Below are 16,224 nucleotides of genomic sequence, written 5' to 3' on the forward strand. Positions count from 1 at the left end.
GTCCTCCCTCCCCTCAACAACTGCGGAGATGTGCTCAGACTGACTAAGGTTGGTGGGGAAGTGAATGGCTAATGCTTGCTTAGGCATATTGAATATTCAAACGATTTTGCCTTCTTTCTTTGGTGCTATATTTCATTTGCTCTGTTGTGAGACCTAAGGACACAGATACTGGTTTCAGTATGGCTGCATTTCTTTAATAAAATATTTTCAACCAAAAACTTTGTTGCAAATAGACCCCACTAATAGTGTGACAATTGGTGAGATGAATTGCCTACATGGCTACTGTTTTACACTTTACTGTTGTATTGTGCACTGCTTTAATGTAACTGCTTTAGAGCTGCACTATATTAGAAGTCTTACTAACACTTAGTATTATAAAACTACTGGCTGTGCTACAGTTAGAAGGTGGGTTGAAATCTAAGTAATCCACATGGACTTCAGCATTAACATTTACAGGGTGCTGTCTATTAGGATGTATTTTGTAATGTACATTGAAACAAAATGAACTGCACTATCAATTCCAACAGACGGCACATCCCAAAAAATATTTTATAAAATGCAGCACTACAAATGTTTGTGATGCACCATCTGGTGGAATGACAGAGACATAGCAACCGGATAGACAAACATACACAGACACTTATTAAGATGGATTAGATTGTGTGCTGATACTGAAGGAGGAAGGTAAACTTGAAATGATAAAGAAACGCATGGAGGAAAAAAACTATTTTGTTATACTGTAGATTCTCAGCTATGCAATTTGTTCTAATAAAGCATAATGAGAATTTATATAGAATGACAGTGATTGTTTTTTCTTAAACAGAATTAAAGTTGAACTACTGAAATCATCTCATCTTGTAGAAAAAAAAATTACACAGAACTAAGCATGATACTTGCAAACAGCACATAATGTGCAAAGAAAGACATAACCAAATAACAAACCAAAGATGTGCCAACTTCATAAAGATCTACAGCACTTCCAAATTGCTTAAAAAAAGGCCTCTTCTGGTGGACCAAAGGCTCGCCTTAATGAAGAGATGGCACATTACCACTTTTTCTTTCACCAAACCCAAAGCTAAATTTCTTCATTCAACTAACTTTTAATTAAAAGTAGAAAAGTAAACTTGAGACAAAAACCCCATGTAGGGCAAATTGCTTAGTTTCACAGGTATGCTTTAAGAGCAGTGTTCCAGCTATTACCATATAGTGTTTTTACAGCAATCTTGCTTTGAATAAGAGAAAAGGTTATGTGGTGAAGAAACAAGGAAATGTGATTTGCTATAGAATTTCTGCAAAGCCAAGATTTGGATTCTATAAGCAAGTTTATTTTGAAGCAGTACCAGTATATTAACTGGCTTGAAAACATTTACAACAGTGCAGCACAGACTGATGGTTTTACAATTTCCTGATATTTGTGAAAGCATAAGGTCACTACATCCAGGTAAAGTGCTGTACATTGGATGGGGGATCCAACTACAGTGATAAATCATGAAAGTCAAAGTGAACTTTACTGTATTGTCATCTCAACCATATACAAGTATACAGATTGATGAAATTGCGAAGCTCAGGGACCACAGAGTAACAACATGACGTGCAAATAATAAATTAAAAATAGAATTAAACAAGACAAGACATTGTGCAAAGACAAGACAAAGTAGCAGCAGCAATACTGGCGTGTAGTTAGCAATATGAACATTGATGCAATGTATAGTATTTGCAATCTAGATACATATAGTGGATATGTAATATAATAAATAAATAATAGATATAGATAATACAGAAATTGTATGTGTATGTATGATAATAGTAGTTTAAGACGTGTAAACAATGACAGGTCAGAATGTTTCACAGCAGAAGGATATCAAGAGTGTCAAATATTTAAAGGTCAGTATGAGATTTTCAGTTCTTTTCTACATGCATACTCGTCTTTGCAGGAAAGTATTTTCAGAGGTGGTTGAGGCAGTGTGGAAGATCCCAGGGAGCAGCATGGTGTTAAGGAGTCCGACAGTTTGGGGGTAAAAACTATCCTGCAGCCTGACAGATTTGGCTTTGCTGCTGCAGTATCTTCTCTTGGATGGCAGAAGTGTGAAAAGTCCATGTGAGGGGTGTAAGGGGGGTCCTGCACAATGCTGCAGGCCTGGAGGACACTGCGTTTGTAAAATATGTCCTGTAGTGAAGGGAGAGGCACCCCAATAATGTTCTCTGCAGGCGCTTGAAGTCAGATCTGCTGCAGTTGCCATACCAGACAGTGATGCAACTGGTCAGAACACTCTCAATGGTGCCTCTGTAGAACACGGTGAGGATGGAAGGGGGAAGACTTGCTCGCTTCAGCTGCCCCAGGAAGTGTAGTCTTTGCTGGGCTTTCTTGATTAGTGATGAGGTGTTGTGTCCACGCAAGTTCCTCAGTTATGTGCACACCGAGGAACTTGGTACTCCTAACAGTCTCCACATCTAAACTGTTGATGCTGACTGGGATGCGAGTAGGATGTGATTTTCTGAAGTCGATTATCTCTCTTGTCTTGCGAACATTGAGAGATGGATTGTTGTCTTCGCACCATGCAGACATCCATTCCATCTCATCTCTGTATGCTGTTTCATCATCCCTGCTTATCAGACCCAGCACCGTTGTCATCTGCAAACTTGATGATGTGGTTGGTGTTGTGCGTGGCTGTGCAGTTGTGAGTCAGCAGGGTGAACAGCAGAGGACTAAACAAGCTGCCCTGTGGCGCTCCAGTGCTCAGTGTGATGTTGCTGGAGGTGTTGCAGCCTATCCAAACTGACTTGGGCCTCTCTGTCAAGAAGTCCAGGATCCAATTGCAGAGGGTGGTGATCAGGCCCAACCTGCTCAGTTTTACAACCAGCTTTTGAGGGATGATTGTGTTGAAGGCACAGCTACAGTCTATGAATAGCATTCTGACATGTGCGTCTTTTTTATCCAGATGTGCCAGGGAGAGGTGAAGGGCAGTGCATATGGCATCCTCAGTGACCCGTTTGAGCGGTATGCAAACCGAAGAGGGTCAAAGGAGGCAGGGAGATTAGTCTTTATGTGTGACATGACAAACCTTTTGAAGCACTTCATTATGATTGGTATGAGTGCAACTGGTCGGTAGTCATTCAATCATGTCACTGATGGCTTCTTCGGCACTGGTATGATGGTGGTCAACTTGAAGCATGCTGGGACTGACTGGCTCAGAGATGTGTTGAAGATGTTTGTGAGGACACCAGCCAGTTGACTGGCACATTCTTTGAGCACACGACCAGGTATGTTGTTAGGTCCTGCAGCCTTGTGTGGATTGACTCTGGATAGACTCCTCTTCACGTCAGTTATGGAGAGACAGAGTAGCTGGTCAGTGGAGAGAAGTGTTGCTTTTCTCGTAGACTCTTTGTTCTGCACCTCAAACCATGCGAAGGAGTTGTTCAGCTCATCTGGAAGGGAGGTATCACCATCGCTGCTGTGTGGGTTGGGCTGGTAGTTTGTAATTGTCTGAATGCCCTGCCACATACGTCGTGTGTCTCTGGTGCTGCTGAATTGTTTGTTGATCCTCTGTGCATATGCCCACTTAGTGCTCCTTATGGCGTGAGACAGGCTGGCTCTGGTCACCCTGAGGGCAGCCTTGTCTCCAGATCTGAAGGTGTCACTTCTGATCTTGAGCAGCTTGTGCACTTCTCTCGTCATCCAGGGCTTTTGGTTGGCTCTTGTGGTAACATTCTTGGTAACAGTAACATCCTCTATGCATTTTGAGATGTAGCCAGTCACAGAATTTTGGGAGAACTGACTTCAACTTGGCATGATTGAATTCTCCAGCAATAATGAAAAATGCCTCCGGGTGCGTCGTTTGCAGTTTGCTGAAGATCTCGTAGAGTTCTGCTAGCATCTGGTTAGCATTTGTGGTAGGTGGGAGGTAGACGGCAACCACTAGCACGCAACTGTATTCTCTTGGCAGGTAGAAAGGCCGACACTTTACCGATAAAACCTCGATCAGCGGGAAGCAGTGTCGCGCAACTGAGGCAGCGTTCATACACCACTCTCTGTTCACGTAAACACCAGTCCCCCCAACCTCTAACCGGACCAAGAGGCATCTCTGCTTGGAAGATGGTCAGTCCAACTAGCTCGATGGCCAAGTATGCAATGTTTTCCTGGAGCCATGTCTCAGTGAAAATAAAGATGCAACAGTCTCTCATTTCCACTGCTTGGCCTGCTGCAGCTTTATATAATTCAGCTTGTTGTCCAGCGATTGGACATTCGCGAGCAAAATGGACGGTATCGCAGGTCTGGTGGGGTTAGTTTTTAGCCTTGTGCTAACACTGCCGCATTTCCCTTGTTTCTGCTTCTGATTGCTGCGCTTGCGTTTTCGTCAGCTCAGCTTCTCAGGCTGCCAAAGTAAGCAAAGGCTGCGAAGCGTCTCTCACCTCAGTGGATATTTCGGTGCAGATTCTTTGGAAATCGAGCAAGATTTGCTGCTTGTAAATGTATGTCTGCGTACTACTATCACTTAAATCTACTTCTTTTCTTATACTAGTTGACAAAGACGAACAAAGATTAACACTAAACACTGGAAAAATTCAATATTTAATTTATGAGAGAAAAAAACTAATACAACATAGAAACAGAATAACACAATCAGAATAAGACAGTGCAGATAACATACTGTGGTTTATCTGTTGAAAGTCAACTATAAACATTTGAAAAAATGATAAATTCTAGTATTCTACCAGTCTGCTTTAAATGATTTAGAATAATATTGCTCAGGTAGACTGTCGAAGGTTGCCATCTGGTGGACCTTTTTAAAAAATACTACCAAATTGCACATTTTACCAAGAAAAATATTTTTGAACTTTGAATTTGAAACCACCATTAAGTAATATCTTAAGATGTTACCATGACCTATGGCTCAACAGAGCAAAAATGCAGAACAAACTCCCAAAATGTATGCATATAAAAAGGCACACAACTTCAATGTCTTATGCCCTAAAAGAACCTTAATTAAATAAGTTTTATATTGCAAAAACACTCTCCTTAAAATTACCCAGCATCACCTGTGAACACTATATCAACAGCTTAAGTCTTGCTAAAATCTTCTGTCTCTCTAAAAAGATTTCTCTTCTCTTTGCAATACAGTTTACTCTTCTGTCAATTCTGGCAAAATCCACCTTTATTTTCATATCTGGTTTGTCATGTTTCATGTTTCTTTGCAAATCACGCTTTTGCCGTTTAAGGTCATCTAACTGTTCCTGTAGACAAGAGAGAAAGATAACATGAGAAATATAACAATATCCAGTTTCTACAGATCTCATTCCAGTGTTATTCCAGTTATTAATAGTTTTATTTATAGGAACTTTCAAACAAGCACCTGGACAGGTGTTTTTCACTCTTAAAATTGGTGATTCTAGATAAAATTTTCTGTTAAAACTTTGCTTTATTTACCAAGGTGTTCTGCCAATAACCAATTAACATTTGTACAAAATATTATTTCTGTAAAATATATGTATTATTCTGTAACAAATATTTCAAAATGTTTTAAAATTTTAATTTATAGATTTAGTGTCTCTAATGCTGCGAAAAGACTATTTTTCCTGAACTTGATTTTTAAGTTTATAAGTCTAACACTTAACAAATATTTTAAACAGCTAGGTGAGAGCTTCAACACATTGACACAAACAAAATCAGCTCCTACGAATATTCTTAAAATCTATACTAATAAAAGGCAAAGCCCTCACTGACTGACTCACTCACTGACTCATCACTAATTCTCCAACTTCCCGTGTACGTAGAAGGCTAAAATTTGGCAGGTTCATTCCTTACAGCTTCCTTACAAAAGTTGGGCAGGTTTCATTTCGAAATTCTACGCGCAATGGTCATAACTGGAAGCTATTTTTCTCCATTTACTGTAATGGAGTTGAGCTCGAAAGCTGTGGGGGGCGGAGTTTCGTGTGACATCATCACGCCTCCCACGTAATCACGTGAACTGACTGTCAACGTAGTACGTAGAAAACCAGGAAGAGCTCCAAAAAGCGCTGAAGAAAACATGCATTATATAATTGAGAAGGCAGCGAAACAATAAGAAGCGAGCGAGTGACATATACAACCATATTCATGAGTGCTGCTACTTCGGAAACAAAGCACGGTCTAAACCTAAAGTTTAAATTAAGCTCATAGACAGGCTGCCGCTGGCATTTGTAATTTAGTGCCTGCCCATATAAGGCCGTCCGTCAGCGGCAATCCAATAGAAACACTGCCGCTAAATATTCACGGGTGAAGGACTGTGGGTTTCTCAGCGAAACTGAGAGAAAGTTTTAAGTGGCGTGTCTTAGCTAACATTAAATACAGCCGTGGACATAGCACGACATGGCACCAGCACAGCTGGGAAACTTCGATGCATGTACACCGAGTGGCTCACGTGAAGTGACGCAGTGCACAGACAAAAAGCAACAGTTCCAAAGAGTGCTGAACAAAACCGAATTACACAATTGAGAAGGCAGCAAAAAAATATGAAGCGTCTGATACATACAAGCATATTCATAAGTGCAGCTACTGCGGAAACAAAGCACATGGTGGAAAAAGTCAATGTCCCGCTAAAGGAAGACAGTGTAAAAAAAAAACCTGTGCATGTAGTGTGTCATGTCTCAGATAAAGAGGAAGACGAGCGGTTTATTGATGCAGTAAGAAACGAATCGATGAATAAAACCTGTTATCTTTACAACGATCGACAAACACGGAATGTAACTTGAACACAACACATCCTACAAATAATCAAATCCTTGATGACAGCAACACTCAATAACACTCACAAAACAATTACTGTATATTGACAATCATGTTACGTTATTTTTAAAATGTTCCCTTTTCTTTTTCACAACTTCTTTAACACACTACTTCTCCGCTGCGATACGCGGGTGTGTATATATATATATATATATATATATATATATATATATATATATATATATATATATATATATATATATATATATATATATATATGGTATGTATATATACACATACTCTCAAATAGACATAAATAGGCTTCGCCTCTAGCGCCGACATTCGAGGTTCGATTCCTGAGAGGGGATGCACTGAGTATGTACACGCGCTTCACGATTCATTTTACCCTCTCATCCCCTTGGTTTGAGACGTATGAAAAAATATGCGGTTAACGCAGAAACATGTTACGTTATTTTTAAAATGTTTCCTTTTCTTAGCACAAGCACAGCTGAGAAGCTTGATGCATGTACTCCATAACGCGTTAAAAAAAATTACGCATTTAATCACACTTTCAATTCCAAGCAAAGAGGAACTTTTGTCAATGCATGATTTCCTGGTACATCAATTACATTGATGCACACATCAGAGCTACAAAAATGTTAGAGTCGGAATAAAGCGCGTTCCTACAACTGATCAGAGGAAAATTTCATTTCAAAAGACTACCCGAGCGAAGCCTTGATAAAAGCATGGTTTTGTGCACACTGAAAAGCAAGCAAAATTAGATGCATTACAGAAAGCGGACTTTGTGGCTCTTACTGGGGATCATTGGACTTCCGTGACCGTTAGTAATTACATAATGTTCAATGATCACACTGTTTTAGCCTAATGTACAAAATAATTTTGGCTAAGGTTACTCAGAGTTTAAAGATTAAACTGGTCAAATTACATTTTATGTTTCTGACTTATTTTTTTAAGAAGAAAAACTGCACTTTGTTGAAATTTTGGTTATTATTATTTAAAGACAATACCATTCTGAAAATGTACTTAAAGTACTTAAACTACCACTTTATTTTTAAGTCTGCCCAATTTTAGCCAGGGATGATATTTTTCTTTCTGTTTTGAATTGAAATGCAGTTTAAAAGCATTTTTTTTTCAGAAATTAAAAGAGCTTGAGTTTACAATATTCATGTCCATGTCTATTATTTGATTCTGTAAGCCCACTAAAACCCTTTTAAATTAAAAAAAAAAATTGCGATTTGGGGCAAATTTTCACGTGTGATTACATACGATTAATCAAGATTAATTATTACACAGCCTCTAATTATTTTTTTTTAATTGAGTCCCACCCCTAATATATGTAGAGATATATATATCTCTATCTATATATGTAGATATATATCTCTATCTATCTCTCTCTCTATATCTCTATATCTATATATATATATATATATATATATATATAAGCAACACTCATGACAATGACAACACAATTACATTGACAATCATGTTACGTTATTTTCAAAATGTTTCCTTTTCTTTTTCATTACTTCTTTAACACACTACTTCTCCGCTGCGAAGCGCAGGTATTTTGCTAGTGATAAATAAACCCTTTTTAAAACTGTGACCTTTGCATGATGGTGGGACTGCTTGTCTCAATGATCCGTACAGCTGTGTTACTTGGATGTATGTATTTCTGACAGGGATAATCATGGCAAACTGGTCTAAGTGGACGGACCAGACACAGATGAATCAAGTAATGAGCCTTTTTAAGTCAAAGTCACCCTTGCAGGAACAGAAATATTGGACAGCACTCTCCTGAGAGTGATTTATGCTGTTGCTCAACCAATGGTTGGCTGGCCCATTTATCTAAATAAGTCTTAGTCCATAAAGAAGTCGTGTGAAGCTCTCAGGAGGGCACTCCACTCAGAAGGTGAAGGATGAAGTTTGAGTGGCAACAGTGGGATAGATCCACACATACTGTACTGAAACTTGGAAATATAATTGGGTTCTTTTGTCAAATTAGCCAAAAATTAAGGTTCAAATATTTATATTAAAACAAGCATACACTCGAAAGTACTTGTAGGTTTAATGAAAATTTGAAATTCTAATTGCTACACATTTGGAACTATTATTAATGCTTATATTATTATGTTCACAAAGTGCTGTGATGAATAAGAAAGTGGAACTGGATACACAACACACTACCTGTAATGTACATTTTAAGTCCAGACAAAAATCCCCAAAGATTGCACAAACGCAATAAATGCAGTCATCATCATCATCATCATTATTAGTTGCATAGCTATCACTTCTTTTTTCTCCTAAAGGTCAGTGTGACTGCCCATTTCTTTTACACAAGCTGAGACACTGGTACTGTTTCATCAATAAAATGACCAAATTTGTTGGAGAATTTGATTGGATTCTTAATTTTCTTTTTTTGGAACATACCCAACATTTTACGATATTGATACTGGGTATCAGATTGATGTCATCTGTACCTCAATGCCACTTTAAGTTGAAGAGAAGTAAGCTTGGTGTCCTGTTTGTGTGCAAGAAATGAACAGCTAATCAGAGTATTCAGCATTTTGAAAAATATTGGATTTAGTGCTTTAAAGGGTACCATCTCTGACTCTGCAGTCCTAATGCCAGATTTCAGTGCTCTCATAATGTGTGATACAGATTACTGGTGGGGCATGATTGGCTGGAATGGCTTGAGTGATCTGAATACAGTAATCCCTCCTCGATCGCAGGGGTTGAGTTCCAGAACCCCCCCAATAGATGAAAATCCGCGAAGTAGAAACCATATTTTTGTATGGTTATTTTTATTTAATTTTAAGCCCTAAACTCTCCCACACTGTTAACATTATTAGAGCCCTCTAGACATGAAATAACACCCTTTAGTCAAAAGTTTAAACTGTGCTCCATGACAAGACAGAGATGACAGTTCATTCTCACAATTAAAATAATGCAAACATATCTTCTCTTCAAAGGTATGCATGCCAGGAGCAGAGAATGCCAGAGAGAGAGAGAGAGAGAGAGAGAAAAGAAAACAATCAAAAAATCAATACGTGCTTTTGGGCTTTTAAGTATGCCAAAGCACCGCGATAAAGCGGCATTTTTAAGAGGAGCGTCCGTATCCTCTGTGCAAACAGCCCCTCTGCTCACACCCCCATCGTCAGGCGCAGAGAATGTTAGATAGACTGAGAAAGACAGAGAAAAGCAAACCATCAAGCACCACGCGGGAAGCATATCGTATATCATTGAGGAGTTTTAGTTAATATGTAATACATGCTCTGATTGGGTAGCTTCTAAGCCATCTGCCAATAGCGTCCCTTGTATGAAATCAACTGGGCAAACAAACTAAGGAAGCATGTACCATAAATTAAAAGACCCAGTGTCCGAAGAAATCCGCAAACCAGCGAAAAATCCATGATATATATTTAGACTTGCTTACATTTAAAATCCGCAATGGAGTGAAGCCGCTAAAGTCGAAGCGCGATATAGCAAGGAATTACTGTATTGTGTTAAGAGATACCCTTACTGGCATCCTTGTAGTCAGAATATCTTGTGTCAAAGATCAAAAACCAAGTTAGCTTTGTCATCTGATTTAAGGTCAAAGGATCAAATGTCTTGGGGTCAAGACCATTGGCAAAGTGTAGTTTATTTCCAATGTCGGCATGGATTTTCCTACCACATTCACATAGACTAACTTGGGCTAGCTGGCAAATCCAAATTGGAACCTGTGTAAATGAGCCCTGTAATGAAACCTGTCCAGGGTTATCTTCTTGCTTTTGCCCAGTGATGCCAAAATAGCCTCCAGGCCACCATGACGCCGAAATGGATTAGGCATGTCTGAGAATAAGAGGTACTAAAAAAACTGTATGAAGTGATGAACTGATCACCATTTGCTGACAAGCTACGATGTATGGATGTAGAAAGTTTTAAGAAATAAGTTGTGGATGCCTCTATTTGGGATGAGTTACTCCTAAGAGCTTCTCCTGCATATCTGGAGAGGTTAAGTACAAAGGGTCTGAGTGGACTTTGTTCAAGGGGTGGCAGCTGTAAAGTTCTGCAAGTAGTTGGTTGCTGGTGCTTGTAAAGAAGTCAACACCAGGACCCATTAGTGGGCAAGAGCAGTAAAGGAAGCTGTCATGATGAAGTGTGAAAATGCAGAGGAAGAGGACAAGTAGGCTACATTTACACAGTGGTACTCTCCATGATAAATGTGGGATGTAGCGGTTTTGGAATCAACAAAATCAAACAGGCACTTGTGAACCATTGTACTGAAAGGCTGCTTTGTACCTACCACTCCAAATAATCAAAGAAACAAAAATTCTTATACAGTACTTGAAATTTCTCAGTTGCATTGTGTACAATTGGAGGTTTCAATTTAGCCATCATTTTAAAATTAAAAAACAAACACTACTGTTTTAATTAACTTACAACCTGGAATCTGCCTGAATGTATTACATGGACTATGGCAATAAACAGTAGCCCTTAAAATCAAGAATGAGAAAAGTTCTCCTCAACAAATGTTCAGAATTCACAAATTACATGATGCACAGTAACATGCTAACCAATATGATAATTACTACATAACCACAACTTACCTGCCTTTCATTCAGTGTTTTTTGAAGACTGATCAGATTTTTCTCCAGACTCTTAACATGCTCCTGAAACACAGAATTTACTAATTTTATTTATTAAAGTATTAGACACTAACTTTTTGAGAGAGAGATGACACTAGTGCCCCAATGCTACAGGATTCTTCCATAGATTTTCTGAATCCACTTTCTTGACCAAAGATTTGGGAACCAAAGCTCATTCCAGCACAAACCCAATATATAGTTGATAATGTTATGGTAAAGGCAAAATATGAATAGGAGTGTTTATGATTTTAAGTTCACTTACCAAACCACTAAACCACATTTTGATTACAACAGGGGTCTTATACAAGGGGGAGTCAAGATAAATGACAATGGAACAAACCTTAACAAAACTGATTATGTCATTTCTCAATGCAGTCTCCACCCTTCTCAATGCACTTGCGCTACACCTGCCTGGAAATGCCTGGTTTCCAACAGAATAAAAGGTTTTGTCTTGCCCTCACAACCATTTCTTAATAAGAATTACTCAATAATAATTTCAAGATTTTGAAGAAGACAAAAAAAAAAAACAAAACACTAAAATTAATAAGGTAGATTGTCTCATTTGTGTTTATGAAATTTCTTGGCATTAAAGTGGTCTTCCTGTAGATGGGAAACTTCCCCCTTTAATATTTCATAAATACCCCATCATGAATGTCATGAAAATGATAAATGCAACTATTTGACCAACTAACAAATATTTACTTCTATAGCATTTTGCATATCACCTGACAAGACTGTTCTAGTTGTGTAGTACATTAAGAACATTTTGTACATACTGCATGAAGTATTCAATTTGTTTATTTTTTTCTATTAGAAGTAAAATCTTATCAACAAACATCTGAGCTTGACCATCACTTGTATCCAAGTTATTACTGGATTAGGTTTCTTTAGTTAAATCTGGAGTTGATATGGGTATTTGTTAATTTCCTATATACTATACTGTGATTTACCCATACCCTGTAGTTAGGATATAGTGGGTTGGATAATGGATGGATTTATGATTTACTCTAAATAATTACAGTAAGGGGTCAATAACATCTCTTTTGTGTGTGTTTTCTTTAACTTACTTAGATACTAATCAATCAATGTGCTGTTGTACCTTGTTGCTTACGGTTTTGAATGTTTTACAGTGGAATACTAATTCAAACGAATTGAAGCATACCATGCAGATAATTGCCAGGTGAATATTGTGAAAATTCAGAGCCCTCCACTATTATTGGCATCCCTTGTAAAAATTAGTAAGGGTTAGAAAGGAAAAAAAAATAAAATCACTACTGAAGAACCATCATCTTGCACTGAAAAAATGAGAAACATCTGACTTTTAAATTAAAGTTAATTTAAAGAAAAACAAAGCCTTCATCAAGAAACAATTTTTAACAAAAACACAGTGGCACAATTGTTGGCATTTAATGCTTGTACAACCTCCCTTTGCCAATATAACAGCACGGAGCCTTCCCTTGTAACCTTTTATAAGGTTGGAGAAGACCGAGCATGGCATCTGAGACCATTCTTCTTTATATAATCACTCCATATTATCCAGGGTCCTAGGCCCTATCCTGTGTTCTCTCCTCTTCAGCACACTCCACAGGTTTTCAATATTCAGGTCAGGGAATTTTGTGGTCAGTTAACCATTGCAGGGTTGATTTGGTCACGTGTTTCAGATCATTATCCTGCTGGAAGATCCAATGACAACCCAGGTTTAGTTTCCAGGAGAGGCAGCCAGGTTTTGATTTAAAATATCCTGATATTTCACGGAATCCATGATGCCAGGTTCCCTAGCAATGTTTCCAGGGCCTTTGGAGGAAAAAGAGCCCCATAACATCACAAAACCTCAACCATATTTTACAGTTGGGACAAGGTTCTTTTCATTACAGCCATCCTTCTTTTCGCACCAAACCTACTTTACATGTTTATTGCCAAAAATGTTCAATTTTTGTTTCATTATACCATAGAACACGATTCCAGTTAAAATTGCAGTAACGTTTTATAAACTTCAGGCATTTAAGTTTGTGGATAACTGACAGAAAAGGCTTCTTTCTGGCATGTCTTCCAAATAATCTACTGGCATGGAGATGCTGTCTGGTGGTGGTTCTGGAGACTTGATAACCCAGGATTTTTCTTTTTCTTGCAATTCCCCAACAGTGATCCTTGGAGATATTGCCTGTCTTAACATCCTTCTCACTGTATGTGGGGGTAAAATAAACTTGGGTCCTCTTCCAGGCAAGTTTGTTACAGTTCCAATTGATAACCACATTTTTATTATTGCCCTAACTGTATAAATTGGCATTTTGAGGCGAGTAGATATTTTTTAATAACCATTCCCGGAGTTATGAAGGGCAACACACTTCTCCCTCTTTTGGATTGAGTGCTCTCTTTTCTTTGCCATGATGTTCTGTGTCTCCTCACATTTGTATCCAAGTTAATCAGGAAGTCATCGATTTCAGCTGGAAAGTTCCTATACACTCCAATCAACTTAACCATGTCCAATTTAAATGGGAAACATGCTTCAGTTACATCGTTTCACATTAATTTCCAAGGATGCCAACAACTTTTGGCACAGGTGTTTTTTTTTTTAAATATATGTATTTCTTGATGAGGGCTTTGTTTCTCATGTTTTCTGTGCAAGATGGTTCTTCAGCAAATAGTGATTTTTTTCTAGCTCTTCTTACTAATTTTCAAAAGGGGTGCCAATGATGGTAGAGGGTACTGTTTGTACAAGGAAAAACAGACAAGTGACTGATATTTCTTTTTCTACACCTGCCTAGTGATTAATATGTGGGAATATACATTTAAACCAGAAGACATGTGCATTATGGTAAATATGATTCTACAACAAAATGTCACACAAAATACTTTTAAATACATTAAAGTTCTAGACATCACAACAATTTTAAAGAATCTTATTTTTTTATCTGGAAATTAACAAGATTTTACTTTGGATCCTCCAATTATAGTAGTATGAAATATTTTATATTTAATAACTGCTCAAAAAAAGAAGTAAAAATATCAACACTTCTTTCAATTAAACATTTTCGGCAGAACAGTCACCTTCTCACTGAGAATAGTTTGCTGTAATGATGTCTTCATGTTGGAAAAAAGCATTCTTTTGCTTCTGAAAAAAAAATTAAAAGAAAAAAGCATTAATATAAATAATCCATTAGACGGTAAAATAAGTATGTTTAATAAATATGGGAGATAAATTAAACAATTGACTCTAGTATACCACCAGTCTGGTCTCGGTTTATAGCAGATTTAACAATTCCTACTAAAGGTCAGACTGATTAAATTGTTTCAATTGAATGTACTGTAGACTCATTATTTTAATCGGAAAATATGGTTAGCGGAAACTTCTGAATTTCCTTTTGGTAAACCCTACCTAATAAACATTGAGGAAAAAAAAGAAATAAAGCATTCTAAATTCTGCAATACCTGTTTTCTTTTTGCTGGAATTTCTTTAAACGAAGTTGATCTTCTTTATGTCTTAGCTGTTTTTCAAGAATTTCAAGCTCTAATTCTTCTTGCTTACAAACTTTTATCACATGATCAACACAAATCTCCAGAGCCTCATCTCCTGCAGTCAGTGATGCTTTACTTTGATTATTGAAATAATTAACTGCAAAGGCTCTGCTTAGTTGAACAATTTTGATCTTATCCCCTTTCTTGGAAAAGAAAAAAATCAGAACAAAATTAATTGGGAGAAAAAGTTTTTTTTTTTTTTTTCCATAACTCAGAAATATTTTCCAAATGCAATATCTGAATTATTTTTCTCTTTATTTATACATATCTTCCTACAGGCCTAATTTCATTAGACTTAAGTACAAAACTGAATTATAAATTCACTACACAGATTCAATAAAGTGAATATGATGACCAACAGTTTTTATGTTCTCATATCATTACATCCAATGTATAAACACCATCGTGCACTGTAATACTGCGTGTAATACCCTTGAATCCTGCACCAACCACTACATTACAGTGTTTAAAAATGTGTATTTACTTTAGGTAAATAAAAACAATCATATATAGATAGTGAACTTCCACTTATATTCTCAAACTAGTATACACAACATGTTGCATGCTGGTCAGATAAGCAACTAAGAATTTTATTATACTCTGTACATGTGGCAATACTATTCATACATTTACAAACCGGGCACATTAAAAAAAAATTTAACATGCGAATACAAAACACTACAAAGCAGACTGAAATACATACATTTACTAAAAGATTAAGCATATCAATAAAAACACATTGTTTCTACTTTTTTTTTTTTTTAACAAATGGAATTTATTAATATATTAAGTCACTGCCCACTGATACAAACTTCCAGTTCCCTCTCCCCTTAGCCTTCTGGTTGTTCTTTGCTGTGCAGTCTACTAAGCACTGAAGTGCAAACTAATGAAAGGTCTTGTGGAATATGGTGAACAGTTGTTAGGCTGTATTTTTTTCAGTAATAATAATTATATGCTCTACATCAGTGTCAGAAGCAATAAATGAATGAAGATGGAAAATGTTAAAGAAAAAGGGAAATATGAAGAGAACCTAACAATCACAACAAATGACAGAATTATTAAAAACTAATTATGAACAGCATCAGCAATATCTCTAACACGAGTGCTTTAATCTAAAATAATAAAGCTTAATCATTGATTTACATGCTGAGGAGGTATCACTAATAGTGAGAGGAAGATAATTCAGGAGACTAGGAACCCTGTATATACACACTTTATAGATTATAGTTAGACTGTTATTTAATACTTCATTCAAAGTACTACAATTTGATCAGCATACAATGGTAAATTCTTCCTGGATTCAATTTCATAACTACATTTTCTACATGTTACATAATAATAAACCACCTTAACATT

General features: G+C 37.1%; 1 protein-coding gene across 1 annotated transcript in view; it reads right to left on the reverse strand.

Moving 5' to 3' along the window:
- Positions 1–4,557: 4,557 nt before the first annotated feature.
- Positions 4,558–16,224, reverse strand: part of tmem30c (transmembrane protein 30C) — a 138,173-nt gene continuing 126,506 nt past the window's right edge. Inside the window, exons 8-11 of the mRNA XM_039744867.1 lie at positions 14,782–15,011; positions 14,401–14,464; positions 11,314–11,376; positions 4,558–5,232 (exon numbers count right to left, since the gene is read on the reverse strand). Of these exons, the coding sequence (XP_039600801.1) occupies positions 5,047–5,232; positions 11,314–11,376; positions 14,401–14,464; positions 14,782–15,011 (543 nt within the window). The 3' untranslated portion in view covers positions 4,558–5,046. The remainder of the gene's footprint in view (positions 5,233–11,313; positions 11,377–14,400; positions 14,465–14,781; positions 15,012–16,224) is intronic.

Source organism: Polypterus senegalus, chromosome 2, assembly GCF_016835505.1.
Source record: "Polypterus senegalus isolate Bchr_013 chromosome 2, ASM1683550v1, whole genome shotgun sequence".
Taxonomy (NCBI): Eukaryota; Metazoa; Chordata; class Cladistia; order Polypteriformes; family Polypteridae; genus Polypterus; species Polypterus senegalus.